Source organism: Pogoniulus pusillus, chromosome Z, assembly GCF_015220805.1.
Source record: "Pogoniulus pusillus isolate bPogPus1 chromosome Z, bPogPus1.pri, whole genome shotgun sequence".
Taxonomy (NCBI): Eukaryota; Metazoa; Chordata; class Aves; order Piciformes; family Lybiidae; genus Pogoniulus; species Pogoniulus pusillus.
The window spans coordinates 5,309,463-5,336,800 of NC_087309.1; the positions used below are offsets into that span (position 1 = coordinate 5,309,463).

Sequence of the window (27,338 nt, forward strand, 5' to 3'; positions counted from 1 at the left end):
ACTCAGGTTTCTGGGAGGGGAGTTGTGTTTCTGTATTACCTTTTCCCTTGTCTATTTCTGTCTATAACTGTATGTACTGTAACTATCTGCTTGTGTATTGTGCCAGATGTAAATAAATAGCTTCATTTATATTCCCAGAGCTGGCTGAGTCTAGTCTGGGTGATTTCCAAAGTGGGGGGGGGGGAACACCCAAACCATCACAAGCGCTCGGTTTAATCTTGTTGGTTTCCACAGTTCCACACACACATAGAATCATAGAATCATAGAATCAACCAGGTTGGAAGAGACCTCCAAGATCATCCACTCCAACCTAGCCCCAGCCCGAGCCAGTCAACCAGACCATGGCACTAAGTGCCTCATCCAGTCTTTTCTTGAAGACCCCCAGGGACGGTGCCTCCACCACCTCCCTGGGCAGCCCATTCCAATGCCAATCACTCTCTCTGGGAAGAACTTCTTCCTAACATCCAGCCTATACCTACCCCAGCACAACTTGAGACTGTGTCCCCTTGTCCTATTGCTGGTTACCTGGGAGAAGAGGCCGCCCCCCACCTGGCTACACTTAGTCCCCCGCAGCGCCGCTCGCTCCCGCCACGCCGGCGCGTCCCGGGAGGCGCAAAGCACAAGCGGCGGCGGGCGGGCCGCTGTCCCAGCGTGCTCCGCGGCCACGCATGCCTGCTAGCGCTGCGCCGGCGGGGCCGGGGCGGGTGGCCTGGCTTCAGCCGAGGGGCGGCTGGTGGCGGCGGCGCTTCAGGTAGGCGGGCTGGGCGCAGGGGGCGGCGGAGGCGGGAGGCTGTCCGGTGCTACCCGGGCCAGCTAGACGCGCGCTGTTCGTGGCTATGGCTCCTTGCCCCGGGGCTGGGGTTCCGGGGGTCTGTTTGTGAAACAGTGAGGTTTGCTGAGGAGGAGCTCAAGCGGGAAAGGACTCTCGTAGCAGTCTGACTGACGCCAGCGTCATATTCCTGCTCTAATAGACAGATGCCCATACATCGTTCAGTGTCCAGCTCTGGGCCCCTCAGTTTAAGATATTGAGGTACTTCAGCGTGTCCAGAGATGGGCAGCGAGGCTGATGAGAGGGCTGGAGCACAGCCCTGTGAGGGGAGGCTGAGGGAGCTGGGGGTGTGCAGCCTGCAGCAGAGGAGGCTCAGGGCAGAGCTCATTGCTGTCTACAACTCCCTGAAGGGAGGCTGTGGCCAGGTGGGGTTGGGCTCTGCTGCCAGGCAGCGACAGAACAGGAGGACACAGCATCAAACTGCGCCAGGGCAGGTTCAGGCTGGATGTTAGGAAGAAATTCTCCACGGAAAGAGTGTTTGGCATTGGAGTGGGCTGCCCGGCGAAGTGGTGGAGTCAGCATCCCTGCGGGTGTTTAAAAGGAGGCTGGACGTGGCACTTAGTGCCGTGATTTAGTTCACTAGAAGGGCTAGGTTGGACTCGATGGTCCTAGAAGTCTCTTCCAACCTGGTGAATTCCGTGATTCTGTCGTGTCAAGTCCTAGCACTGGAAATGTTATAAATTGAGAATGACTCAAAATCAAAGTGTCCAGATTACAAATTTATTCAATTAGGCAAGTAGAATATGAGCAAAGTTACAGCGCTGGACGACAGGGGAGTCACCGCTCCGCCACCTGCCGTGACAAGTCTCTTCATTAGCCTATATTTATACTGTGTTGTCTGCGTTGTTCCACCCTGCAAATTACATAAACCCATCCTTTGCATGTTCCTTCTTTTGGGTTAGGGTCTGCCTTCCCTTCTGGTGGTCGTTGAGGATGAAGTCAGCAGTCCTCCTCAGGTGTCCTCTGGTTAACCCGTCTCCAAATATGGACTTCCTTTGGCTGGTTAATGTCCTGAATCCCATATGCAGCATGTTTTCTCAAAATTAAGGATGTACCTAAAGCTTAGTCCTTGGAACATGACTGATTAATGTCCCGAGTCCCACATGTGGCATGTTCTCTCTTATCTCAAAATTAAGGATGTACCTAAAGCTTAGTCCTTGGAACATGACTGATTAATGTCCCGAGTCCCACATGTGCCATGTTCTCTCTTATCTCAAAATTAAGGATGCACCTAAAGCTTAGTCCTTGGAATTTTTAGCAATTAGCTAGCTTATTCTTTGCACATTACCATCTATAGCATGAGCTCTGCAGTTAGGCATATTTCCTGATTTACAACAGCTGTACCTACACTGCCGTTTGCGGCTAGGCATACTTAACACTCTATTAAAATGTTTCTTGATTAAACAATTACAATTACCTATGTATAGGGTTAACACTCCTGGGGGAGTAACCCTGAACCTAACCCTAGGGGTCTTGGCCCCTCCCCAGGGGTGGGCCACACTCCAGGTGATGGTTAACCCACTCCCCCCACTTCCTGTGGTATAAAAGAGACAGGAGCTCCCTGTCTCTTCCTCTTTTTCCTGCGTTCACTCTTCACACACACACTGATACTGCATACCAGCACACCACGTGGCAGCCACGAGGCAGAGACACCATCACATTGCTCGGGTTGTATCCATCCCTTTTTTGTATTTTGCTGTTCTCCCTTCCTTATCCTTTGTAAACTCCCCTACCTCCAATACCCTTTCTAAGTTATTGTTAAACTTTTCCTTTTTTACTTCCAAATCGAGTGAGATTGGTTTATTTGGGTGTCCCTACCTTTATCTCCCTCTCTACATCTAATTCCCTATCTCTGGGAAGGGAGGGGGAAAAGAGGGGAGGGCACTCTATAAATTCTATAAATTGTCACTGGGTCTATTAAATTTATAAGAGTCTCTGGTAACCTGCATTTGAACCCCAGGACAACCTATTACAGAAACATTAATGCGGTGCTTTACCGAGCGCCGGGCATGTCGCTTAACGTGTAGGGTTCTGCAGCATGCTTGGCTTCGTTTTTGCCCTGAGGATGACAGTACGGTTTTATTTAGAAATGAATGAGGGCCTTCGGCGCTGAATGCTGGGACAAAGGATACCCCTTCCTCAAGACATAAAAAATTGCTGCTAATCTCAGTAATTTTATGTCTCTCTGACGCATGTTTGTCTTTCCTTCCTCCCTGTCTTCAGTTACACGATAATTGGATGGGCAGTTTATGGTCTGAATGTTGCTGTAGGTAATGAGGCTACTACGTAAACTACTCATATGTTTTTCTTCCCCCCTCCTTTCCCTCCCCCTTTATTTTTCTCTCTGGATAGTACTGTGCTTTGTTTCAAGTTGAGTACATTTAGGGTGTTTCTATGCGTTGCTACATCAGCTCTTCACAGATTGGGTTCTTATCCAGATTTTGTTGTAATTATAAATAAATTCCAATCTGCCATGATGGTTATATAGAAGAAACATTTGTCAGGAGATCACCAGGCAACCAGCAATAGAACAAGGGGACACAGTCTCAAGTTGTGCCAGGGCAGGTCTAGGCTGGATGTCAGGAGGAAGTTGTTGTCAGAGAGAGTGATTGGCATTGGAATGGGCTGCCCAGGGAGGTGGTGGAGGCACCGTCCCTGGAGGTGTTCAAGCAAAGCCTGGCTGAGGCACCATGAGTGCCATGGTCTAGTTGACTGCATAGGGCTGGGGATAGGTTGGACTGGATGATCTTGAAGGTCTCTTCCAGCCTGGCTGATTCTATGATTTGTTCTTTCAGATAGAATTTATGCACAAATGTGCTGTGTATTTTAAAGTCACCCACCCAAAAAAATGGCTTTTCCAATATTTAATGTTCTGCTCTGTCTACATGCTCATTCAGAATAGGCAATTTCCATTAGCAGACTCTAAACCTGACCCATTTTTTTTGTAATCTGTATGCAAAGTTCATGTGTTATTCATGCTTACTTCTCTTTTTTAAAACACTTTCTAAGTATGTGATTCAGTGGGCAATTTTTCTGTAAATATCAATGCCAGTAGTCATGTTTTGTAGATAACTCTGTGTTACCATTTAAGTTTACCCAGAGCTTGAAAGTCCCACAGAATAGAAGTTAGGTAGAAGAGATTAGGTAGAAGAGGAAAAGGGGATAAACCACCCAAAGAACAACTTTAAACCATCTTGGAATTTAAAAAGAAAACTTTAACAATAAGTAAAAGGTATTTAGAATCATAGAATCAGTCAGGGTTGGAAGGGACCACAAGCAGCATATAGTTCCAACCACCCTGCCATGGGCAGGGACAGCCTACCCACAGCCTCATCCAGCCTGGCCTTAAACACCTCCAGGGATGGGACCTCAACCACTTCTCTGGGCAGCCTATCCCAGGCTTTCACCACTCTTCATGCTGAACAACTTCCTCCTCATGTCCAGTCTGAACCTACTCACCTCCAGCTTTGCTCCATTCCCCCCAGTCCTGTCACTCCCTGATATCCTAAAAAGTCCCTCCCCAGCTTTTTTTTAGGCCTCCTTCAGATACTGGAAGACCACAGTAAGGTCACCTGGGAGCCTCCTCTTCTCCAGGAAGATAAAGGAGGGTTTAAGGTAAAAGTAAGGTAAAGGAGGGTTACAAAGGTATAAGAGAAGGGAACAGATGCAGTACATAGACAAAACCGGGTTGGATGAGACTGGGTTCTCTGGGTTGAAATGGATTTTTTGCCCTTGTGTGCAGGAGGTAGCAGGGTTGGCCACTGCCTCATCCAACCCAGGCAACCAGCAACAGAACAAGGGGACACAGTCTCAAGTTGTGCTGGGGGAAGTATAGATTGTATGTTAGGAGGAAATTATTCCCAGAGAGAGTGATTTCCCATTAGAATGGGCTGCCCAAGGAGGTGGTAGAGTCACCATCCCTGGAGGTGTGCAAGAAAAGACTACATGAGGCACTTAATGCTGTGGTCTAGTTGACTGGATAAGGCTGGGTGCTAGGTTGGACTGGATGATCTTGGAGGTGTCTTCCAACCTGGTTGATTCTATGATTCTATGATTAGCTGGAACAGCAGCAGTAAGGAGATGTTGCAGAGGCAAAGGCAGGAACAAGAGAGAGGGAGAAACTTGAATTGCGTTATAAATAGGGCTGTGGACAGGAAGTGGGAGTGGGATAAACTTTCACAGCATCACAGTATCATGAAGGTTGGAAGAGACCTCACAGATCATCAAGTCCAACCCTTTACCACAGAGCTCAAGGCCAGACCATGGCACCAAGTGCCACGTCCAATCCTGCCTTGAACAGCCCCAGGGACGGCAACTCCACCACCTCCCCGGGCAGCCCATTCCAGTGTCCAATGACTCTCTCAGGGAAGAACTTTCTCCTCACCTCCAGCCTAAATTTCCTCTGGTGCAGCCTGAGGCTGTGTCCTCTCATTCTGGTGCTGGCCACCTGAGAGAAGAGAGCAACCTCCTCCTGGCCACAACCACCCTTCAGGTTGTTGTAGACAGCAATAAGGTCACCCCTGACCCTCCTCTTCTCCAGGCTAACCAATCCCAGCTCCCTCAGCCTCTCCTCGTAGGGCTGTGCTCAAGGCCTCTCACCAGCCTTGTCGCCCTTCTCTGGACACGCTCAAGCATCTCAATGTCCCTCCTAAACTGGGGGGCCCAGAACTGAACACAGTACTCAAGGTGTGGTGTAACCAGTGCAGAGTACAGGGGCAGAATGACCTCCCTGCTCCTGCTGGCCACACCATTCCTGATGCAGGCCAGGATGCCACTGGCTCTCTTGGCCACCTGGGCACACTGCTGGCTCATGTTCAGGTGGGTATCAATCAGCACCTCCAGATCCCTCTCTGTCTGGCTGCTCTCCAGCCACTCTGGCCCCAGCCTGTATCTCTGCATGGGGTTGTTGTGGCCAAAGTGCAGCACCCTTCACTTGGAGCTATTGAAGCCATCCCCTTGGACTCTGCCCATCTGTCCAGGCAGTCAAGGTCCCTCTGCAGAGCCTTTCTGCCCTCCAACCCAGCCACATCTTCCCCCAGCTTAATGTCATCTGCAAACTTGCTGATGACTGACTCCATGCCCTCATCCAGATCATCTGTGAAGATGTTAAAGAGGATGGGGCCCAGCACTGATCCCTGGGGGACACCACTAGTGACAGCTGCCAGCTGGATGTGGCACCATTCACCACCACTCTCTGGGTCCGGCCCTCCAGCCAGTTCCTAACCCAGCATAGAGTGTTGCCATCCAAGCCTCCCCAGGAGGGTCCAGGTCTCACTGTCCACAGGGGTCATCAGGTTGCCAGACGACTCCCCCAGCCCAATTGGCCTTAACCTGGAACACTCTGCAACAAGCACATGAATAATCTGGGGGAACATTTTGTATTTTCTGAGACTTTTAATCAATAACATGTTTAAAATAATTAATTATTACGTGCCAATATTGTTAGAAGTATTGATTTTTAAAGTCTAATATACTCATTTAAAAAGCCTATTTAGAATATAAATTTATCTGATGGAACCAAGGGAGGAAGGGTTATCAGGATTTAATATATTGCACAGAAATAGCAGCCTCTTGGGAAGAATCTATTATTAGATAGGATGTAGGCTTTTAAACTGTGGTCTGTCTCCATGGCTCTCCAGAAAAAAAACCACCAGAAGAGCATAACAGCTGAGACAGTTAGAATTGATGCTGTCCTTCAAAGGCTGCTTTTCAGTGTCTTTAACATAATGAAGTTAAGGAATACATCACTTACATGGAGATTTTTATTTCAGAAGTGTTCTTTTTTTTTAATGTTATCACAGAAATTAATGCTCTGTCTTCCTTCAGTTACTTCCTGGGAGTTGGATGTGGGGTGTCTTTATGATCTTGAATTATCTGTGGAATTTCTTCTGAGATGGGAAGCAGTTTTTTAAGGACAATGACTATTTCCAAGAGTTACTCCATACCAAGAAGATTTTGTACAAATCACAGAACGTCAACAGTTTTTAGGAACTTTTAAGTGATTATTAATGCTGATAGAATCATATCATAGAATCATAGAATCAGCCAGGTTGGAAGAGACTTCCAAGATCATCCAGCCAACCTATCCCCCAGCCTTATCCAGTCAACCAGACGATGGCACTAAGTGCCTCATCCAGTCTTTTCTTGAACACCTCCAGGGAGGGTGCCTCCACCACCTCCCTGGGCAGCCCATTCCAATGCCAGTCACTCTCTCTGGCAGGAACTTCCTCCTAACATCCAGCCTAGACCTCCCCAGGCACAACTTGAGACTGTGTCCCCTTGTTCTATTGGTGCTTGCCTGGGAGAAGAGAACAACCCCTACCTGACTACAGTGTCCCTTCAGGTAGTTGTAGACAGCAATGAGGTCCCCCCTGAGTCTCCTCCTCTACAAGCTAAACACCCCCAGCTCCCTCAGCCTCTCCTCACAGGGTTTGTGTTCCAGGCCCCTCACCAGCTTTGTCACCCTTCTCTGGACACCTTCCAGCACCTCAACATCTCTCTTGAATTGAGGAGCCCAGAACTGGACACAGCACTCAAGGTGTGGCCTGACCAGTGCTGAGTACAGGGGCAGAATAACCTCCCTTGTCCTGCTGGCCACACTGCTCCTGATGCAGCCCAGGATGCCATTGGCTCTCTTGGCCACCTGGGCACACTGCTGGCTCATCTTCAGCTACTCCCTCTCAGTACCCCTAGGTCCCTTTCCTCCTGGCTGCTTTCCAGCCACTCTGTCCCCAGCCTGTAGTGCTGCTTGGGGTTGTTGTGGCCAAAGTGCAGAACCTTGCACTTGGCCTTGTTCAGTCTCATCTCATTGGCCTCTGCCCACCCATCCAGCCTGGCCAGGTCCCTCTGCAGGGCTCCTCTACCTTCCAACAGCTCCACACCTGCTCCTAGCTTGGTGTCATCAGCAAACTTACTGATGCTGGACTCAATCCCCTCGTCCGCATCATCAATAAAGATAATGAACAGGACTGGGCCCAGCACTGATCCCTGGGGCACACCACTAGTGCCAGCTGCCAACTGGATGTGGCACCATTCACCATCACTCTCTGGGCTCTGCCATCCAGCGAGTTCCTGACCCAGCACAGAGTGAATCTGTCCAAACCATGAGCTGCCAGCTTGGCCAGGAGCTTGTTGTGGCAGACTGTGTCAAAGGCTTTGCTGAAGTCCAGGTAGACTACATCCACAGCCTTCCCCACATTCACCAGGCAGGTAACCTGATCATAAAAGGAGATCAGGTTGGTGAGGCAGGACCTGCCCTTCCTAAACTCATGCTGGCTGGGCCTGATCCCTTGGCCGTCCTGTAGGTGCTTTGTGGTGGCACCCAAGATGAGCTGTTCCATCACCTTGCCTGGCACTGAGGTCAGGCTGACAGCTCTGTAGTTTTCTGGCTCCTCCTTACGACCCTTCTTGTGAATGGGTATCACATTGGCAGCTTCCAGTCTTCAGGAACCTCTCCAGGGAGCCAGCACTGCTGATGAATGATGGAGAGTGGCTTGGCCAGCTCAGCTGCCAGCTCCCTCAGCACCCTAGGATGGATCCCATCCGGTCCCATGGACTTGTGAGGATCCAAATGACACAGCAGGTCCCTTACTGCTTCCTCATGGATTAGAGGGGGACTGTACTGGTCCCTGACTCCAGCCACCACTTCAGGAGTCCAGCTGTCCTGGAGACAACCTGTCCCACTAGTGAAGATTGAGGCAAAGAAGGTGTTAAGCACCTCTGCCTTTTCCTCATCTTTTGTCACTATATTCCCCTCTCTATCTAATAAGGACTGGAGGTTGTCCTTGCCCCTTCTCTTGCCATTCATATATTTATGGAAACATTTTTATTTTCCTTGACAGCCCTATCACTCAAGACTTCCACATCACTCAAGCCGCATCACTCAAGACTTCTTAGAGCAGGTAAAACTTAGGGCACAGCTTGGGTGGTGGTGGTGGTGGTGGAGAGAGGGTTCCTGGGCTAGTTTCCAGGTTGGATGTCCATGGTGAAACTCCCTCTTTCACAACATTCACACCAGCTGGTATCGCCCCAGTGTCTTTTATTGAGTTCTGCGAAGATGCCTCTGGCCGCCCTAGTCACATTAATGCAAGTGTGTTATCAGTGGGCAGAGCTGACTCATCAGGCAGTCGTTTGCAATTGTTGCACATCCAGGTGCAACCCCTGCAGGGGCCCAGCGGCCCTCTATTCAATACACATCCCTGGGCATTTCAGTAAAACCACCTGAGCAAAGATAAACTTTATCTTTGTTGATTTACATGAAAAGAGAGATTTGCATGAAAAGAGAGATTACGTGAAAAAAGAGGTTTAGTCTCTCACAACCAGTGAAAAAAGATTGGCTCTATCTTCCTGACACCCACCCTTCTAAGTATTTATAATACTTAAGAAAAATAAAGAACTCTCAGTCTTCTCACCAGGCTAAAAAGCCCCAATCTCCTCAGCCTTTCACAGAGTCACAGAACATTAGGGGTTGGAAGGGACCTTACTGAATGACAGAAACATTTGGGTTGGGAAAAAAACTCAGGATCATCAAGTCCAACCATTGTCCCTGCTCTGCAGAGTTCACCCTTAAACCAAATCCTTAAGCACCGCATCCAAACGACCTTTAAACACCTCCAGGGTTGGTGACTCACCCACCTCCCTGGGCAGCTCATTCCAATGCCTTACCACTCTTGCTGCAGAAAAATGTTTTCTAATGTCCAATCTAAACCGACCCAGCCTCAACTTGAGGCCATTCCCTCTTCTGTAACTATTTACTTGTGAGAAGAGACCAGCAGCAGCCTCTCCACAACCTTGTATCACATAGCTGTAGACAGCAGTGAGATCTCCCTTCGGCCTCCTCTTCCTCACATTAAGTGTCCCCAGCTCCCTCAATTGCTCTCCATAAGATTTATTCTCCAGGCCCTTCCTCAGCTTTGTTGCTCTCCTCTGGACCCACTCCAGCATCTCCATATCCCTCTTGTATTGCGGTGCCTACAGTTGAGCACAATACTCAAAGTGTGGCCTCACTAGAGCCAAGTACAAGGGCACAATCACCTCCCTGCTGCTGCTGGACACAGCACTTCTAATACAAACCAGGATGCCATTGACTTTCCTTGCCACCTGGGCACACTGCTTGCTCATATTCTGTTGTTTGACTGGTACAACCCCCCAGGTCCCTTTCTGCAGGCAGCTCTCTAGCCACACTGCCTCAAGCCTGTGGCATGGCTTGGAATGGTGGCCCAGGTGCAGGACCTGGCATTTGGCCTTGTTGAAGCTCATCCCATTGACATTGGCCCATGGATCCAGTCTATTTAAGTCCCCCTGTAGAGAGCCTCCCTATCCTCATGATGATAAGCACTGTCCCCCAACTTGGTGCCATCTGCAAACTCACTGCTGACACACTCTGTGTCCTGGGGGTCTTCAAGAAAAGACTGGACGAGGCACTTAGTGCCATGGTCTAGTTGATTGGTTAGGGCTGGGTGCTAGGTTGGACTGGGTGATCTTGGAGGTCTCTTCCAACCTGGTTGATTCTATGATTCTATGTTAAACAGAGGCAGTCCCAACACTGAGCCCTGGGAGTCACCACTTGTTCCTGGCTGCCAGCTGGATTTAACTCCACTGACCACCACCCTTTGGGCCCTTTCATCCATCAGTGCTGTATCCAGCAGAGCTGTGCCCATCCAAGCCATCAGCCGCCAGTTTGGCCACAAGAATTCTGTGGGGAACAGTGCCAAAGGCTTTTCCACAGTCTAGGTAGACAATACCCACAGCCTTTCCCTCACCCAACAGTCATCTTGTCATTGAAGGAGATCAGGCTCATCAGGCAGGACCTGCCCTTCATGAACCCCTGATGGCTGTGCCTGCTCCCCTGATTCTCCCCTATATGGTGTGTAATGGTGCTTGAGATGCCCTGCTCCATAGCTTCCCTGGCACTGAGGGCACACTGACAGGTCTGTGGTTTCCCATACCCTCCATTCTTCCTTTCTCTAGATAGGTGTTACATTTGCTACCCTCCAGTCCATTGGCACCTTCCCAATTAGCCAGGACTGCAGTTAAATCATAGAGATCAGCTTGGTGAGCACATCTGCCAGCTCCTTCAGCACCCATGGGTGCAGCCCATCCATCCCCCTACACTTGTGCAGGTCTAAGTGGCTTAGCAGATGTCTGACCACTGCCTCGTTTGTTGTGGTGACCTCATTCTGGTTCCCCTCCCTGACTCCTAGTTTGTGATCTAGGGTAGATCCCCTCCCATGGCAGGGGAGCTGGAACTAGATGATCCTTGTCCCTTCCAACCCTGACTGATTTTATGATTCCTGAGACTGGTGTCCAAGGAACTGCTGGTTTTAGAGCTAAAGACTGAGGCACAGTAGGCATTAAGCACCTCAGCTTAGTCCCTGTTTCCCTCTGCATCCAATACAGGATGGAGATTTTTCCAGTTCTCCTTTTGTCCTTGATGAATTTATAGAAAGTTCTCAAAAGATCATCTAAACAACCCACTCTGCCAGAGTAGGATCACTTAGACTATGTCACACAGGAATGCTTCCAGATGGGCTTTGAATGTCTCCAGAGAAGGAGACTCCACAACCTCTCTGGGCAGCCTGTTCCTATGTTCTGACATGCTCACAGCAAGAATATTTTTGCTTATATTTATGTGGAACTTCCTGTGTTCCAGCTTGCACCTGTTGCCCCTTGTCCTATCATTGGGCATCAGGGAGAACAGCCTGGCTCCATCCTCCCAACACTCACCCTACACATATTTATACACATGGATGAGATCACCTCTCAGTCTCCTCCTCTCCAAGCAGCACAGCCACAGCTCCTTCAGGCTCTCCTCACAAGGGAGATGTTCCACTTGCTTCAGCATATTTGTAGCTCTGCACTGGACTCTCCCAAGCAGTTCTATGTCCTTGAACAGAGAGCCCCAGAACTGGACACAGTATTCCAGATGTGGCCTCACCAGGGCAGAGCAGAGAGAGAGGAGAACCCCTCTCCACCTACTAGCCACAGCCCTTCTAACACTCTCCCGGATGCTGTTGTCCTCCTTGGCCGTAAGGGTACATTGCTGGCTCATGGTCATCCTATTGTCCACCAGGATTCCCTTTTTCTGTTTTTTTCTCCCCCCCACCCCCCCACCCCAAGCTGTTTTCCAGCAGGTCAGCCTCCACCTCGTATTGGTACATGGAGCTCTTCCTTCCTTGGTGCAGTACCCTATATTTGCCATTGCTGAACTTCCGAAGTTCATTGTCTGCCCATCTCTCCATCCTATTCAGGCTGCAGTGGATGGCAGCACAAGCATAGCTTTCTGAAGATGATGAAGGGGCTGAAGCACTGCCCTGTGAGGAGAGGCTGAGGGACATGGGGATTTTTGGTCTGATGAAGACAAGGCTTAGAGGAGATATAATCAACTTCTATAAATATATGAGGGCTGGGGGGTCAAGACGAAGGAGACAAACTCTTCTCAGTTGCATCCTGTGGTAGGTCAAGGGGCAGTGGGTATAAACTACAGCACAGGAAGTTCCACCTCAACATGAGGAAGAAATTCTTGACTGTAAGGGTGACAGCACTGAAATAGGCTGCTCAGAGAGGTTGTGGAGTCCTCTTCTCTGGAGACTTCAAGAGGCACTCATGTGGCCTGAGCTAAACAGTATGGTCCTGCTCTGGCAGAGGGGGTTGGACTCAATGATCTGTGGAGGTCCCTTCCAAACCCTAATACCCTGTGATCCTATGAACCTTCTGGTGCATCAGCCTCCTCTTCCAGTTTTGCATCATCAGCAAACCCTTCATCCAGTGGTTGTTGTCATTGTGTTTATGGTAAATAGTAAAGATGTTTTAGTGTTTCTGGTTTTCTTAATACATATTCTACATGCCAGTCTCTAAGGTAAACAGGGAGTTGGACAGCAGGGTGATAATACGTGTTTACAATGTATATAAATGGAAGTAGTGGTTTGGATCATAGATTACAAACTCTGTTTTAATTGTCACTGCATAGAGAATGCTGCAGTTTTAAAGTATCACTTCTAAGAATCCTCCAAATTATAGTATTTCTTTCGTTGTTGCAGTGTAAAAGATTGAAGTTGGAGGTCTCCCTGCCTATGGCAGGGGGTTGGAACTGGATAATCTTTGAAGTCCTTTCCAACCTAAACCATTCTGTGATTCTATATATTGAAGACCACGAGGAACCTTGGAATGTCTTCAGTGTATTATCATGGACATGTTGCAAATTATTTTGTGAAGTTGTAAGATTTCAGAAAGCAGAGATAGAGCTTTCCATGTTACAGAGATATCTTTATTGATGATCTGCACGAGGGGATTGAGTCCAGCATCAGCAAGTTTGCAGGTGACACCAAGCTAGGAGCAGGTGTGGAGCTGTTGGAGGGTAGGAGAGCCCTGCAGAGGGACCTGGCCCTGCGGGATGGGTGGGCAGAGGCCAATGGGATGAGACTGAACAAGGCCAAGTGCAGGGTTGTGCACTTTGGCCACAACAACCCCAAGCAGCACTACAGGCTGGGGACTGAATGGCTGAGAGCAGCCAGGCAGAGAGGGACCTGGGGGTGCTGGTAGATAGTAGCTGAAGATGAGCCAGCAGTGTTCCCAGGTGGCCAAGAGAGCCAATGGCATCCTGGCCTGCATCAGGAACAGTGTGGCCAGTAGGACAAGGGAGGTTATTCTTACCCTGTACTCAGCACTGGTCAGGTCACACCTTGAGTGCTGTGTCCAGTTCTGGGCCCCTCAATTCAAGAAAGATGTTGAGGTGCTGGAATGTGTCCAGAGAAGGGCAACAAAGCCATGAGGGGCCTGAAACACAAACCCTATGAGGAGAGACTGAGGGAGCTGGGGTTGTTTAGCCTGGAGAAGAGGAGGCTCAGGGGTGACCTCATTGCCGTCTACAACTACCTGAAGGGACATTGTAGCCAGGTGGGGGGTGGCCTCTTCACCCAGGCAAGCAGCAGTAGAACAAGGGGACACAGTCTCAAGTTGTGCCAGGGAAAGTAAGTGTGTTGAAAGATGTAGACACCGTCCCTGGAGGTGTTCAAGAAAAGCCTGGATGAGGCACTTAGTGCCATGATCTGGTTGACTGGCTAGGGCTGGGTGCTAGGTTGGACTGGGTGATCTTGGAGGTCTCTTCCAACCTTGTTGATTCTATGATTCTATGTTCTAATTAAAACAAGTGTTTTAATTCAGAGCTGTAGTGTTCAAGTCAACAAAATGACTTAAAGTGAAAAAAAAAATCCCTAGGAATATTAACAATGAAAGTGGGGGGGGGGGGGGTGGTGTGTTCATGCTCATTTGTAGCTGTGCTAACAAATGTTTTGTCCTAATTTCTGTTTTCTTCAATAATTTTTTTTTCTATTCTCTGACATTTACAGAACAACTGATGATACAAAGGACCATGCACAGTGTATATCGTGGTGACATTTTGTGTGCTATGACATGGCTTTTGCCGTGGCATCCGAGACTGAAAAGGCCCATGCTCTTCTCCAGACTTTCAGCACAGCTTCAGTTATTTCTAGTCTAGCTTTGGGAGTATTCTGCTTTGTAGTAGACAGACTTCTGCAGTTTTCCTTCATTCAGCAAAATGACTGGATCCGAGCCTTCACTGATAATGCAGTGCATGGTATCCTGGGCATGTGGTCCTGGGCAATAGTGATTGGACTCAGGAAGAAAAGTGACTTCACTGAGGTTGCTCTGGCTGGATTCCTTGCCTCTATTATTGATGTGGACCACTTCATTCTTGCTGGCTCCCTGTCATTAAAGGTAAATGAATAGATCAGTGATTATTTATTTTCCTTCTTCATTATTGTATGCTGCATGCATCATTCCAGTATCTGAAGGAGGCCTACAGGAGGGCTGGGGAGGCACTATCAATAAGGTCTTGTAATGACAGGATGAGGAATGCTGAGTTTAAACTGACAGGGAGAAGATTTAAACTGGATGTTAGGAAGAAGTTCTTTACAGTGAGGGTGGTGAGACACTTGCCCACGGACATTGTGGCTGCTCCCTCCCTGGAGGTGTTCAAGGCCAGGTTGGATGAGACCTTGAGCAACCTGTTCTAGTGGGAGGTGTCCCTGCCTGTGGCAGTGGGTTGGAGCCTAAACCATTCAGTGATTCTATGCTTTATTGCTCGTCTACCATATCCTAAAGAAGAAAGGTTGCAATGATACTTTAAATCAATATATTTTTAATAGATAAATGGGAATTATATTTGTATGCAGTTGTTAACAATTTTAAGAGACCTAAAAATATTTTAGGTTTCTTATTAAATTCTGCTGCTTCTTGCAAAGCCCTGGGAAAAAAAAAAGTTCTGAAAGAGCTTGTACATGATAGAATCATAGAATCAACCAGGTTGGAAGAGACCTCCAAGATCATCCAGTCCAACCTAGCACCCAGCCCTAGCCAGTCAACTAGACCATGGCACTAAGTGCCCATCCAGTCTTTTCTTGAAGATACCCACTGTGTATATCACATAGCTTGGTACTCAAGTTAAACAGCTGCTGTCACATCCACTTTATGTGTAAAGTGGATTATTCAATTTCTGTTAACAACAAGAGCTACATAAAGATATCTGGAAAGTCACTTGTCCAGCTGCTCTTTGATTTCAATCAGTCTTACTGAGTAGTATGTTTGGCTTTAGCCAGCCCTGCCTAACCAGTTTCCTTGAAAACAAGCCATGTATGAACTGTCGCTTTTAAAGAGGCAGTCTGAGTTTGCCTATAAATATAGTTTGTTGCAAGAAATAAAAACATTTTTTAAAAACTAAAAATCAAGTTTCAAAATTGTTAATAAAATTAAAAAAAAAAAGGAATTGGCTGCTGTTAAAGGAAACGTGATCAACATATTCTTGCTTTGCAGAACTGCTTAACAGTTCTTCAACAGAAATAATCCCATGGAACCTTTTCCTGTGCTTCTCCACTAGACTAGATATGTCCTGTTCCTGCTTTCTCATTCACACTCAATACATACAGAGCCATAGAAGTATAGAATGGTTTGGGTTGGTAGGAGAGCCCTGCAGAGGGACCTGGACAGGCTGGAAAGGTGGGCAGAGGCCAATGGGATGACATTTAATGGGGCCAAGTGCAGGATTTGGCCACAACAACCCCAAGCAGCACTCCAGGCTGGGAACAGAGTGGCTGGAGAGCAGCCAGGAGGAAAGGGACCTGGGGGTACTGATAGATAGTAAGCTGAAGCTGAGCCAGTAGTGTGCCCAGGTGGCCAAGAGAGCCAATGGCATCCTGGCCTGCATCAGGAACAGTGGGGCCAGCAGGACAAGGGAGGTTCTTCTGCCCCTGCACTGAACACTGGTCAGGTCACACCTTGAGTACTGTGTCCAGTTCTGGGCTCCTCAATTCAAGAGAGACGTTGAGGTGCTGGAAGGTGTCCAGAAAAGGGCAACAAAGCTGGTGAGGGGCCTGGAACACAAACCCTCTGAGGAGAGGTTGAGGGAGCTGGGGGTGTGCAGCCTGCAGAAGAGGAGGCTCAGGGCAGAGCTCATTGCTGTCTACAACTACCTGAAGGGACATTGTAGGCAGGTGGGGGTTGGCCTCTTCTGCCAGGCAACCAGCAATAGAACAAGGGGATACAATCTCAAGTGCCAGGGGAAATCTAGGCTGGATGTTAGGAGGAAGTTCTTCACAGAGAGATTGGCATTGGAATGGGCTGCCCAGGGAGGTGGTGGAGGCACCGTCCCTGAAGTTCTTCAATAGAAGACTGGATGAGGCACTTAGTGCCATGGTCTAGTTGACTCGATAGGGTTGGACTGGATGATCTTGGAGGTCTCTTCCAACCTGGGTGATTCTATGGTTCTATGAATCTATGAATCTTTAAAGGTCATCTAGTCCAACCACCTTGTAGTGAGCAGAAACATCTTTGCTTAGATCAGGTTGCTTGTGTATCCCTCACCTTCTTGCCTCCTCCAAATGTATATATGCAGCCTCTCCTCTCTACTTTGCAAAACGTGTGCCTCCTGAGGGCTCTGACTGTGCTAGCCCTGGCCCTCCAGATCTCGTACTTCAGGTAGACACCCCTCACCCCAGCTAGATCCTGGTCCCCATCACTAGAGCCCTGCCACTGTGCTCATTTGCTTATGTTTGCTCTGTTCAGCAACACAGAGTCTCACAGTTTGATTACAGTAGTGTTTCTAGCCTGTGCAGGCTGGTATGCTGGTTATCCTCCTCCTCAAAAAGTGTGCACCCTCACTTATACATGGACCTGCAGAGAGAAAGGGAAGATACCAACCTTTATTCTTTCAACCAGAGTGTGACTTAGTTGTTTGACTATCTTACTTTCCTTATCCTCATCCAGTTTGCTTATAGTGGTGTTACACTCTGGATATAAATGACAGAGAAAAATGCTCCTAGGAAGCAGAAGAACAGGAGCTGTTTTCCAATGGCAAAATAATTTTTGTTTACATACAATGCCACTATTTGTTCTAAAGACATTTTCCTATTTGCGCAGTTGGTCACTTTTCCTTTTAGATTTGTTTTTAACAAAGAGCATTTTCACAGAATCACAGTGTGGTTGCTGTTGGAAGAGTCTTCTGGAGGTCATCTCAAATCCACTTGCTTAAGCAGGCTTGTGTGAAGCCAGTTGCTCAGGACCATAACCAGGCAACTTTTTAATGTCTCCATGGATGTAGGCTCCACAGCCTGTCTGAGAAACTGTTCCTGTGTGTAGTCACCTTCACAATGAAGGGATAGGTTGGACTGGATGATCTTCGAGGTCTCTTCCAACCTGGTTGATTCTATGATTCTATGAAAAGCTTCCTTACATTCAGGAGGACGCTCCTGGGTTTGAATCTGCTCGCTGCATCTTGCCCTGTTAGTGGACACCAGTGGGAAGAGCCTTACTCTCTCCTCTTCAGATTTTGGTACATCTTGATGATACCTCCTCTGAGCTTTCTCATCTCCAGACTGCACAGTGATGGGTTTAAACTGACAGAGGGGAGTTTCAAGATGGATGTTAGAAAGAAGTTCTTTGCAGTGAGGGTGGTGAGACACTGGCACAGGTTGCCCAGGGAAGTTGTGTCTGCTCCCTCCCTAGAGGTGTTCAAGGCCAGGCTGGATGAGGCCTTGAGCGACCTGTTCTAGGGGGAGGTGCCTCTGCCTATGGCGGGGAGGTTGGAACTGGATGATCTTTGAGGTCCCTTTCAAGCTAAACCGTTCTATGATTCTATTACATTGAGGTTTGTATACCATTTCAAACTATAATTATTGTCGTGTATGTTTTGTTGTTTTAAAACCAGCAAGTTGAAGTAATGAACAGATGGTTACTAGAAGCTACTGTTCGAATTCTGTTGCTGCTTTTCCGTTCTTTTATTGCCAGTGGTTTTTCCCAGTTGTGACCACTAGGTGGCAGTCTTCAATAGCTGCCTGAAGCTGTTGAAGGTTGTGAGTCTCCATCTCTGGAGACTCACAACCTCTCTGAGCAGCCTGTTCAAGTGCTCCCTCACTATAAAGAGCTGTCTCCTGATGTTGAGGTGGAATCTCCTGTGTTCTTAAAAACAAAGGGGTCCAGGAAGGTTGGACCTACTTGAAGAAAACACTCCTGAAGGCACGGAGCAGCTGTGCCATTGTACTGGAAGATGAGCTGAGGAGGGAGACAGCCAGACTGGATGGGCAGGAAGCTGCTGAAGGAATTAAAAATTAAAAAGAGAGTGTATCACCTTTGGAAAAGAGGGGAGGTGTCCCAGGAGAAGTTCAAGGATGGTGCTAGGTCTTGTAGAAAAAAAGTGAGAGAGGCAAAAGCCCATTTGGAGCTCAGGCTGGCCATGGCTGTTAAGGAGGATAAAAAATGTTTCCATAAATATATGAACGGCAAGAGAAGGGCCAAGGACAACCTCCAGTCCTTGTTAGATAGAGAGGGGAATATAGTGACAAAGGATGAGGAAAAGGCAGAGGTGCTTAACACCTTCCTTGCCTCAATCTTCACTAGTGGGACAGGTTGTCTCCAGCACAACTGGACTCCTGTACTGGCAGATGGAGTCAGGGACCAGTATAGTCCCCCTGTAATCCATGAGGAAGAAGTAAGAGACCTGCTGAGCCACTTGGATCCTCACAAGTCCATGGGACCAGATGGGATCCATCCTAGGGTGCTGAGAGAGATGGCATGATTCTATGATTGTGTACTGTTGCTTCTTGTCCTGTCATTTGGCACCACCAGAAAGAGACTGGCACCTTTATCTTGACACCCCTCAGATGTTCATATCCCAAAGTAAATTACTGCAATGTAATAATTTAATATAATCACAGAATGTCAGGGACTGGAAGGAACCTTGAAAGATCATCTGGTCCAGAGCAGGATCATAGAAGCAGCCAGGTTGAAAGAGACCTCCAAGATCATCCAGTCCAACCTATCAATCAGCCCTGCCCAATCAACTAAACCATGGCACTAAGTGCCTCATCCAGGCTTTGCTTCAACACCTCCAGGGACGGTGCCTCCACCACCTCCCTGGGCAGCCCATTCCAATGCCAATCACTCTCTCTGGCAACAACTTCCTCCTAGCATCCAGCCTGTACTTCCCCCAGCACAACTTGAGACTGTGTCCTCTTGTTCTGTTGCTGGTTGCCTGGGAAAAAAGGCCACCCCCCACCTGGCTACAGCCTCCCTTCAGGTAGTTGTAGACAGCAATGAGGTCACCCCTGAGCCTCCTCTTCTACAGGCTGCACACCCTCAGCTCCCTCAGCCTCTCCTCACAGGGTTTGTGCTCCAGGCCCCTCACCAGCTTTGTTGCCCTTCTCTGGACACTTTCTAGCACCTCAACATCTCAACTTAAGGCTGTTGCCTATGTAGATTATGACTTTGTGGGATCTTTTACTATGTACTTGTTAGTTCCATTCACATCCTCTTCAGCTTGCAGGATTAAGAGTAACTGATTTAACAGCCTACAGTATTTACTGCTTATGCAACCTATTACTAAGAAACTAATAAATTAAGAAATATAATTAGCCAACAACACCACCATTACTAATTTATAATAATAGCACTTTTCACATCACACAATTCACTCAAATCTGTTGACAGGTTACTTTTTTTTTTTAAGTAATCCTTCTATGCAGCACAAGACAGCATTGCCTTCTACCTCCATTTTGTACCTTAACTGCTCCTGCTGACACAGCCTGCTGCTTTGGGTACTTGGCTGTTGAGCTGTTTTTTACTACATCATCATTATTTTTGTGGAGTATTCAGGGTAAATAGTCACCTGCACTATTTATATATTTACTCAGATAAATACCTGTGTACCAACTAGCATGTGATCTGCCCTTTTGCCCACTTTATTTTTGCAACAGGTATAAAGTCTACTAAGGTCTTGCTATTTTACAATTTATTATAGGTATTTGTATTCAGTGTAGATTTTACTGTGTATGAGGTGCAGACAAGTGTAGAAGAATCTAAGAATCAGTGTTTGAAGAATCTGTCTTGTTATTGAGGTGAAAGTTACTGCAGGCTGCCACCGTACTCAGCATTGCTGATAAGCAAGACCAGCACAATGTGCAGCTAGCTCCCAGTCTACCCCAGGATTGCTGCCCAAACACACTGCAGAACAGAAGCACAGAAGTTGCTGGCTTGCTACTTAAGACTCATCAGATTCTCAGTGGGTAGAGAATGTGCTTGGTGGTCAACAACATTGTACCAGCAAACATACATAATGCAGCAGATTAACATGCTGACCAGAGTGGGCTGTAGAGGAGCATTTCTAGAATTGGAGGATAAGCTTTGTGCACACACAATTAATTTAGCCTGAATCAGCCTAAACATTTGGGACTTTAGGCCTGTGAAGTCTCGTGGAGTATGAGTGAGGAGCCTGTGTTACACAAATTCTGGGGTGTCACGATATAAAAGCAAAGAGGTTGCTTGGGTTCTTCTGTGTGGTACTGTCTCATATCTCCAGCTGCTATGCTCATGGCAGTGTGTGAGAGGGACTGGACGAGGTGGAACTTCAAGAAAATCAGGCACCTAATTGAATGTGTAGGCAAATGGAATGGTGATTTGTGTTGTGAATAAAATCACCTGTTTGCAACTGCAGCCTGATCTGTCATCTTAAAAGTTCCTCCTGAATCTACCCAAACCACAGTCGTCCTTTTTCCAGGAGATTCAGGGCAGAGTGCTCATTCTACTGCCTTTTTCTTTATTTTTTGATACCTGGTGATTACTAAAGGCAAACAAATGTACTCGTTAGGAGCAGGAGTATAACAACTTCTATTGCCAAATACAACTGCATGTCTCTTGGGCAACTCGAGGATGTAAATGTTCCTCTAGTTGGAGAAGGTAAAAGAGAAAACAAACTACTCTTCTCTCAGAACTTGGGCAACAGCATTTCAGAAGCCTATTGAGCATGCTGCAATTATAAAATAGGGCTTTGTTTTGCTAAGAGTGAGTACTCAGGTTTGCTGTATATACAGCCCTGCCATCTAAAATTGTGTGGAAAACCAAAAATTAAGCATTGCTTCTCCAAAACCTCATAAAGATGGGGCAGTAATGGTCAGAAATTGTGCCTGTATCACAGTATCACCAAGGTTGGAAGAGACCTCACAGATCATCAAGTCCAACCCTTTACCACAGAGCTCAAGGCTAGACCATGGCACCAAGTGCCACGTCCAATCCTGCCTTGAACAGCTCCAGGGACAGCGACTCCACCACCTCCCCGGGCAGCCCATTCCAGTGTCCAATGACTCTCTCAGTGAAGAACTTTCTCCTCACCTCAAGCCTAAATTTCCCCCGGCATAGCTTGAGGCTGTAGTCGACATTCAAATTCTCCTGACTCACTGTGTGGCTGCCTGACCTCTACAGGGCAAAAGCAAAAGGCTCACTTAAACTTAGAGACACTGATCTTTCTGATGTGCAGAAATAGTGACCAGTGAATAGGATATTTGCCAAAATTTATTCATGGTGGATTTTGTTTTTGTTTTTGTTTTTGTTTTTTTTTCAGAATTAGACTTGTTTTATAGTGACAAAAAAATCTGGCTGGTTTTGTACAGTTAATAATAAACATTTTCAGCATCACAGGGTTTTTCTGCTTTAATCTGTGTATAATCTGCTTCTGTGGAAGTGAAATAAGTTGCAGAAAATACATTATTTCTACCAACTTTAAGGAGCTGGATCCATACTATTACATTTAAAAGTTGCTGAGGCAGGTTGTGAACTCTTTACTCCTGTCACCTGATTGATAAAGTCATGAACATGGCTGTGGTGGGAAGCAAAGCTGGAGCAAAGCTGGAGGTGGATAGGTTCAGACTGGACATGGGGAGGAAGTTGTTCATCATGAGAGTGGTGAGAGCCTGGGATGGGTTGCCCAGAGAGGTGTTTGAGGCCCCATTGCTGGAGGTGTGTAAGGCCAGGCTGGATGAGGCTGTGGGCAACCTGACCTAGGGCAGGGTGTCCCTGCCCATGACAGGGGGCATGGAACTAGATGATCCCTGTGGTCCCTTCCAACTCTGACTGATTCTATGATTCTAATAGAGCAAAGCTCTCTGCAAGGTTTTTGATGTTGACTTTGGTTATAGCATAGGCTTTTGTATCCCAGGGTAGTCCATAACTTTCCATCTTTCTGTTTCTTAGCTAAGGCTACATATAAGTTTCCTCACACAGAAGACCAGGTTCAAAACCTTGATTCTAACTTATCCATCAAAACTTGATTAAGCTATTCCAGACTCCCACTGTCAGGTACCATAGCTGTTGAATCCTGAAACAATACAGCTGAAGCATTAACACTTTGCTGGCTGGTGTCTTTTAGTAATGCTTTATTTGCTTTCTGCAGTAGGTGCCGTGAGGAGTTCAAAACAACATTAAGGTGCAGTGTCACTTGCAGAGAGTCCCTGGTGCCTGTTACAGTCTTTCCAAATGTTCACCAGTATCTGAATGGATCAGATTTATGCTAGGTCAACACCTGTATAGATCTAGTCATGTGCTATTGTCTCTCCCGACCTTTCAGAAACAAGAATCTATGTATTTGTTGCTTAGAAATCCAAAACACTTAATTTTTGCACTCTTTGAATTTGTGGAGATAGTTCTGGGTGTTGCTAGTAAGTACATCTGGAATATTTTCTCAACTGCATATATTAAAATTGTAAGTGTCACTTTCTAAAGTGGCTAAGTTTAATCTCACTAACTAGACATTCACCTTAATTATAATAGATCATCAGGTTTCCAACTCAGTTAACATTAAACAAATTGTTACAAAAACCCCAGTTACAAATGATTCAGATATTGGCTTCTGAGCTTGTTCTTTGTCTGTCAATAAAAGGATATCATCAAAGCAATCAAAATGCATATAGCTTAGAGTATGCTTTTGTTGTGCAGGAAATTGCTCTTCTGTTCTAAAGACAGTCCAGCTGGAGAAGTACTTGGGTGCCAAATGTAGCCAAATACAGGATCTATTTTTGAAAAGAAGTGCCATTAAATCATATTTAAGGTTCCAAGAAAAGCATATTTAATATTTCAGATGTATTGTATGGTCAGGTTCCTTTCAACAGTGTCAAATCTGAATGCATGCAGTCAGTGCAGCAGACTACAAGTTACTGTAATACCACATGAGTGTATGAGAAACTGCAGAACCACATTCCTCTCCTTCTGTCCAGCCATCATTAATGCTTAATAGGATTGTGGCCATCTGCGCTAGATAGGGACAGAGAAACTTAGAAGTGGAAGAGTACTGGAGTCTGAGTGGAGAGGTGAATGTTCCAGGGATAGGCTATAAAATGGCAACAACGGATAAATTAATATAATTTCACTGGAACATCAAAAGCTTTATGTCTGGAAGCACAGCCTGGATCTTTCCCTTTGCTGCTTCTGCTTGCTTCAGCTGTGATCTTCCCCTGCTGCTGTTTTGGCTGCTGCTGGTTGCTTCACTGCCTCTTGACCCCATCTCCGTCTTCTCTACTGTTACTACATTCTGTAATAGTTTTTTCTGTCTATACTGTTATATTTAAACTGTAAAATTACAATTTAATTTCCCAGACTTTCCAAATTCTGAGTTGTAGTGAATTTACTCCATCTCTGGGGTAGGTTTATAGTAAGTTATTAGGGGAAGGATCCACTCCAACCCATCACAAAGATGCAGGGGGACCTGGACAGGCTGGATGGGTGAGCAGAGGCCAACGGGATGAGACTGAACAAGGCCAAGTGCAGGGTTCTGCACTTTGGCCACAACAACCCCAAGCAGCACTACAGGCCGGGCACTGAGTAACTGGAAAGCAGCCAGGAGGAAAGGGACCTGGGGGTACTGAGAGGGAGTAGCTGAAGATGAGCCAGCAGTGTGCCCAGGTGGCCAAGAGAGCCAATGGCATCCTGGCTGGATCAGGAACAGTGTGGCCAACAGGAAAAGGAAGTTATTCTGCTCTTGTACTCAGCACTGGTCAGGCCACACCTTGAGTACTGTGTCCAGTTCTGGGCCCCTCAATTCAAGAGAGATGTTGAGGTGCTGGAAGGTGTCCAGAGAAGGGCAACAAAGCTGGTGAGAGGCCTGGAACACAAACCCTATGAGGAGAGGCTGAGGGAGCTGGGGGTGTGCAGCCTGCAGAAGAGGAGGCTCAGGGCAGAGCTCATTGCTGTCTACAACTACCTGAAGGGACATTGTAGCCAGGTGGGGTTGGTCTCTTCTCCCAGGCAACCAGCAACAGAAGAAGGGGACACAGTCTCAAGTTGTGCTGGGGAAAGTCTAGGCTGGATGTTAGGAGGAAGTTGTTGTCAGAGAGAGTGATTGGCATTGGAATGGGCTGCCCAGGGAGGTGGTGGAGGCACCGTCCCTGGAGGTGTTGAAAAGCCTGGCTGAGGCACTTAGTGCCATGGTCTGGTTGACTGGCTAGGGCTGAGTGCTAGGTTGGACTGGATGATCTTGGAGGTCTCTTCCACCCTGGTTGATTCTATGATGCTATGATTCTATAATGCATGATTCACGATGTACAACAGAGAGCGCAGGACCTGTCTGTGATCCAAACAGTTATGTTGTTGAATTTCACCACCTACAGTGGAAAGGAACAGCATGTTTTCCTTTGCACTTCCAGTTAGCCATTTGATAATACACCTGTAAATACCCATGAAACGTTTCTTGTCATTGTTGTAGCCATTGCCAATTATGTTTTTCTTTCCTGCAGGCTGCTCTGAGTCTTCCACGGAGGCCGCTTCTTCATTGCTCTACTGTGATTCCTGTTGTGGCATTGACATTAAAGTTTATTATGCACCTTTTCAGGCTTAAGGACTCATGGTGCTTTCTTCCCTGGATGTTGTTCATATCCTGGACATCTCATCATGTCCGTGATGGGATCCGTCACGGCCTCTGGATCTGCCCATTTGGAAAAACTCCTCCTCTGCCATATTGGCTCTATGTGGCAATTACAGCATCTTTACCTCATCTGTGTTCATTCATTATGTATTTAACAGGCACTAGAGAATTATTGTCTATAAAACATGGAATCCACATTGATGTGTAAGAACGATGGTTCTGGAAGGTTCTTTGTGTTGGCCCTCGACAGCATCCAACAACACTGGGATAGTTTCTGTATCTTTCCTGTGACTTCTGAGTCAGGGATCTGTTTTAAGCCTGTGGAGCCAATTACACCTTCTCTGCTGTCAATCCCTTGTGGCCACAGAAGGCTATTTAATTAATGTTAACAATTTTATATCTGCACACTCCCTTTGTAAAATATGTGATCTTCCAACATCCTTCATGCACAGCTGCCTGGTTATATTATAAAGTGCTTAGCCACTCTCTGTGCTAATTGCATTACATTTTACTGACCTGGTACCATTCATCTGATCACCATTCACTTTGAAATTTGTAAATATAATGCTCAGATGGTACATTTAATCTAGACAGCATTTCTGTAGCACTTAAAAACAGTGGTATGTAAATGCTAAGTATTAGTATGAATTTACTAGTGTATGCCACTGACAAAAAGCTATCAGCCTTTTGATTTTTATTCTTTTTTTCCTCCTACTGGACACCCATATTCAAAAGAAACACTGTTTGTATTTCACCATGTGCCACTGTGTAGCTGCACTTCTTTGAACACTGCTGTCATCGTGTTTTTAATAAATTTTGTTCCTCTGCAGTTGCTTAGTACTCACTCTGCAGATAATTACTGTGGTTAGAAAGGAGGAGACTGTTTGGTTACCATACTGTGTGTATTGGCCAAATTGTTTCATTCTTTTTTTAAAGTGCTCCAAATATGATTTTGGAAATAAGGACTTTTAGTAAATGTTTAAGGATTGCTTAAAGTTGCATTTATTACAGTGAGGGGGAAGCTTCAGGGAAGATTTAGGATAAGATTTTAGCCTTCGAGTATCTGAAGGGTGCCTACAAAAAAGCTGGGGAGGGACTTACTAGGATATCAGGGAGTGACAGGACCAGGGGAAATGGAGCAAAGCTGCAGAGGGGGGAGTCAGACTGGACATGAGGAGGAAGTTGTTGAGCATGAGAGTGGTGAGAGACTGGAATGGGTTGCCCAGGGAGGTGGTTGAGGCCCCATCCTTGGAGGTGTTTAAGGCCAGGCTGGCTGAGGCTGTGGGCAGCTTCATCTAGGGTAGGGTGTCCCTGGGCATGACAGGGGGGTTGGAACTGGCTGATCCTTGTGGTCCCTTCCAACTCTGACTGATTCTATGATTCTATGATTTGGGAAGATACAAGAAAATGAAAATTGCTCCAAGTGTGAGTTTGCTTAAAGACTTTACTACTGTACTCATAAGTAGCATGTTCCACGAAGTGCAATATAATCTTTGTTATTGTAAAATGAAATGCATTGTTGTTGTTGTTATATTGGAAATAGACATTTCTTGATAAGTAAGTCAGTTAAGCAAATCTGTTAGTATGCTGCAGGTATCATAATGTAGTAGTTTGCACTGTGGACTATTCAAAGTTCTCATTTACAGAAATTTCTCAGAAAAAGGAAATCACAAAGTGATTTAAGAGAGTGATTGGCACTGGAATGGGCTGCCCAGGGAGGTGGTAGAGTCACTGCCCCTGGAGGTGTTCAAGAAAAGCCTGCATGGGGCACTTAGTGCCATGGTCTGGTTGATTGGCTATGGCTGGGGGATAGCTTGGACTGGATGATCTTGGAGATCTCTTCCAACCTGGTTCATTCTGTGATTCTGTGAAAGTAAAAATAAAACTGCTGCCTAGTTCACAGTGTATGGGCTGAGAAATGCCTTTTAGTAATTGTTAATGTTTTTATTCATAGAACTCCATTGCTCATTAAAGAGATGGGGCCTTAATTATTCCAATGTGTGATGAATAGCTGTCAAAGGGGATTATTTTTTATGGAGAAGCATATATTAGGATAGCATGTGCTGAATTTAAGCTATCAAAAAATGGAAAGATTGTTTGGTGTATTTATACTGTTAATGTATAGTTATAAATATTAGTACAAAGTACCAAAAACAACCCAGCAGAATATGGGTGGTTGACTTAATGGGTACCAGAGACTTTCTGTTGCTGCGAGGTACTGAAGGCTCTCCTCAGCACACTGTTTGTGGAAAGTGTTTCATCCTTTTAAAATGTGCCTTCCCACAAAAGGAAAAGAAAAGGTGTTTGCCCTGTTTG

The 27,338-nt window shown here is 46.6% G+C and overlaps 1 protein-coding gene across 1 annotated transcript; it reads left to right on the forward strand.

Annotated features, from left to right (window-relative positions):
• Positions 1-608: 608 nt before the first annotated feature.
• On the forward strand, positions 609-26,920 carry TMEM267 (transmembrane protein 267). Its single transcript, XM_064140431.1, has 3 exons — positions 609-751; positions 14,176-14,563; positions 24,895-26,920. Exons 2-3 carry the CDS (start codon positions 14,240-14,242, stop codon positions 25,228-25,230), a joined length of 660 nt encoding a protein of 219 aa, XP_063996501.1. The 5' UTR covers positions 609-751; positions 14,176-14,239; the 3' UTR covers positions 25,231-26,920.
• Positions 26,921-27,338: the final 418 nt, after the last annotated feature.